The 3830-nt window shown below is 50.3% G+C and overlaps 1 protein-coding gene across 1 annotated transcript; it reads left to right on the top strand.

The window, feature by feature from the left end:
* Nucleotides 1-376: 376 nt before the first annotated feature.
* On the top strand, nt 377-3529 carry LOC123255663 (cytosolic phospholipase A2 beta-like; the record flags this gene model as incomplete). The annotated part of the gene is made up of 6 exons (XM_044684422.1): nt 377-595; nt 782-899; nt 1249-1386; nt 2080-2184; nt 2414-2593; nt 3363-3529. Coding segments are annotated over exons 1-6 (927 nt in total), but the record flags the coding sequence as incomplete, so codon positions are not given.
* Between the last annotated feature and the right edge of the window lie 301 nt (nt 3530-3830).

Here is a 3830-nt window from a genome sequence, read left to right as displayed (position 1 = left end):
GAGCTAACCTATGAGAAGCACTTAGCAAACCTAAATGGGCCATATATTCATAGCATTTACTAGGATTATTAACAACAAAAATTTGAGAGCTTCACACATTTTTATTTCATTAATTCATTCAACAATGAGCATTATTTGGTGCCTACCAAGGCCCAGCCACTGTGCCAGGTTTGGAGGGTCCAAAGGCAAGACCAAAACAATTCTTGCCCTCAGAGTGTCTGTCTACACTCTCCCATTCTTTTCCTTTAGAACAGGAATCAGCCAGGGAGGGGTCCAGTGATTTCCCCCTCTGGAAGAAGGATCCCAGTGAGCATGAGGTTTGGACATGGTCCTGGGATGACACCCCCAACATACAACTTTCCTTTTTCCTAGGGCCATGGCCAACCTATATGAGGATCCAGACTGGTCACAGAAGGACTTGGCGGGGCCAATGGCAGCAATGAGGGCACAAGTGATCAAGAGCAAGCTTAGCATCTTGACCCCTTCCCGGTTACAGTGGTATCAGCAGGAATTAAAGGAGCGGGCCAAGCACGGCCACCCTGCCTGCTTTACCAATCTGTGGGCCCTGCTTAATGAGGCCCTGCTGCATGATGAGGTGGTAAGGGGGACGGGGCAGCCAGGGATGCCTGGGGCCCAGGATAGGGAATGGTGCCGTGGAGGTTGAGCCCTTAGCTGCTGGCAGGGACAGGGATCTATGGGATGGAGAAAGGGAGAAAGATGGTAAGGACTCTGGCTAGCCAGAAGGATGCAGAATTCAGGCCCCTTTAATCTTTCCATCCAGCCCCATGACTACACGCTATCAGGTCAGCAGGAAGCCCTGGAGCATGGCCAGAATCCGATGCCCATCTACTGTGCCCTCAACACCAAGGAGAAGAACCTGAGTACCTTTGAGTTTGGAGGTGGGTGAGGGGGCTGGAAGGTTCTGGATGTGGGGCTCACAAGATTGGGAAAGGTATTGGGGATATGTAGGAGGGTCCAGAAGAAAGAAGACACAGGAGGAGAGGAAGAGAAGACCCTAAGTTTCCTGCCACCCCTTTCCTATTCTGACAGTTCCTTGTAGTAGTCTAAGCAAAGTCTCCATGAGTGACTGGCTTGCCCCAGGAGCAGAGCCTGTTTTCTTTGTGGGAGCCATCCTATGGGCTCCCCGTCTTCCTCCCCAAACAGCAAGACTACAATTCTCACTAGGGCAGTTCTTACTTAACTCTCACCATTGTGGGTGACTGCCTGGGGGGGCTGCTTTTCCCACAGAATGGGTGGAGTTCTCCCCATATGAGGTTGGCTTTCCCAAGTATGGGGCCTTTGTCCCTTCTGAGCTCTTCGGCTCCCAGTTCTTCATGGGACGACTGATGAAGCGATTACCTGAGTCCCGGATCTGCTTCTTGGAAGGTAAGGAGGGGGACAAATGGCAATCCAAGAGATCAGGAAGATTGAGGGGGTACAGGGGAGGAGGGACTGTTCTGGGGAGATCATTGCTCCGTCTTTGTTGAGATCAGTTCCTGAGGTAGTCCTTGTTCCTGTGGGCATCCTCAGTTTCAGGAAGGCAGTGGGAAAGAGTTGAATTTTGTCTGTGCCATCTCCAGTGCCTCCTAGGGCTCTCTCCTTCATGGTTTTATTAGTGGAAATGGAAAAGAAGATTCATTACCCTCTGCCTTATTGCTGCTCCCTAAGGACCATGGGACTCTCCAGCTGACTTGCACTTGAAACTTCCTTCATGTGTCCTCTCCCCCTATTAAAATCTGATCCTCTTGAGAGGGGCCGACTTGGCTTTCCTGGGTGCTATTTATATCTCCACTGCTTAGCACCAAACTTAATAAATGCAGATCTTTTTTCCTTCCTCCCTCCTACTTCCCGCTCTTCCTTCTTTCTCTCCCTCCTTTCTTTCCCTCTTTTCCCTTCTTCCCTCTCTCTCTCCTCCTTTCTTCCTCCCCATTTCCCCTTTTATTCCTTCCTTCCTTCCTTCCTCCCTCCCTTCCTTTCTTTGTTCCTTTCTTTTTTCTTCTTTCCTCCTTTCCTTCCTTCTTCTTTCCTCCCTTTCTTCCTTCCTCTCCTTCCTTCTTCCCTACATACCTACCCACACAGGCATCTGGAGCAACCTCTATGCAGCTAATCTCCAAGACAGCCTGTACTGGTCCTCAGAGCCTGACCAATTCTGGGATCGCTGGGCTCAGGATCAAGTCACCCTGGGTAAGTTCTGCTTTCTTTGGGTTGATGCTTCAGAGCAGGGGAGACCTCACCTCTGTAGGGCCCTGAGAAGAGAGAAGAGAAAAGCCTCCAGACCTACTCCTGGTGATGGTCCTTCCCACTGTCCTCTCTTTGTGGGGTGGTGGTGGTGGAAGTGGGCTCCCATCATGGGTCATAAAGACCTTGGGCAACTCCATTTCCCTAAGGACTTCCCTCTCCTTGTACCATGCAGAGAAGGAGGACATCCCTTTACTGAAGATGGAAGAGCCACCCTCAATGACAAGCAGGATTGCTAAATTTTTTACGGACCTTTTAACCCGGCGCCCCATGGCCGGGGCCACTCACAACTTCCTGCACGGCCTTCACTTTCATCGGGACTACTTTAAGCACCCCCATTTCTCTGCCTGGAAAGGTATCTGCTCCCCTTCTCTGACCTCTGTTCCCCTTCTCTTCTCTAGTGCTGTAGATGCCCATCCATCTCCCTCTCCTTCCCTGCTGCCCTGCTCAGGATGAGAGCCTGCCCTGGTTGAGGGATAGCAGGGAGGAAGGAGCTTTGTTTTAAAATAGTTGTTTCCCAAGAGTTTATTTTTATTTTTTTTTAAACCCTCACCTTCCTTCTTAGAATCAATACTATGTATTGGTTCCAAGGCAGAAGAGTGGTAAAGGCTAAGCAATGGGGGGTAAGTGACTTGCCCAGGGTCACACAGCTAGGAAGTATCTGAGGCCAGATTTGAACCCAGGACCTCCCATCTCTAGGCCTGCCTCTCAATCTATTGAGCCACTTAGCTGCCCCCCTTCCCTAGTGTCTAACACAAGGCCTGGCATCAAGTAGGTACCTAATAAATGTGTTAATTAGCTGATTTATTCAGGGCTGTCTCTTGAGAGGCAGTGGGTGGTAGATAGATAGGATGCTGGTCCTGGAGTCAGGAAGACCTGGGTTCAAATTCTGTATCAGATACTTCTAGCTGTGTGACCTTGGGCAAGTCACTTAGCCTCTTAGGCTCAGTTTCCTTATTTGTAAAATAGGGTGGGAGTGTTAATCTCAGTGACTTTCAAGGTCCTTTCCAGCTTTTAATCTAGGATCCTCAGAGAGATACTTTCCTTCCCAGCCAGTCTCTGGGAAGTGGGAGGGTTTTGGTGCCTTTAACCTGGCCATAAGCTGGCTCTGCTCCCTTCCCCAGGCACCAAGCTTGATGGGCATCCTCACCAGCTGACCCCTGTGGAGCCTTATCTGTGCCTGCTGGACGTGGGCTACTTTATCAACACCAGCTGCCCTCCCCTGCTGATGCCGACCCGAGAAGTGGATCTCATCCTGTCATTAGACTACAACCTCCATGGGGCCTTTCAGGTTAGGGATAGGAGGGCCAGGCCGGAGGGGGAAGAATGGGCTTCGGGGAAGGAAAGGGCTGGGAGACAAGGCCTGGGACCCTGATAATGACAATTAATGACAATGTCTGGCATGGACACAGTGCTTTCAGGTTGGCCAAATATCTTCACAATTACCTGGTAAGGTGGGGAGATCTCATTACCCCCATTTAGTGGATGAGAAAACAGGCTGAAAGGCACTTGTCTGGGATTCCACAGCTATTTAAAGTGTCTGGGTATAATTTGAACTCAGGTCCAGTTCCTCCTTCATTGTGCCACCTCGT

This window comes from Gracilinanus agilis, unplaced genomic scaffold, assembly GCF_016433145.1.
Source record: "Gracilinanus agilis isolate LMUSP501 unplaced genomic scaffold, AgileGrace unplaced_scaffold49801, whole genome shotgun sequence".
NCBI lineage: Eukaryota > Metazoa > Chordata > Mammalia > Didelphimorphia > Didelphidae > Gracilinanus > Gracilinanus agilis.
This window is presented reverse-complemented; position numbering and strand designations above follow the sequence as displayed.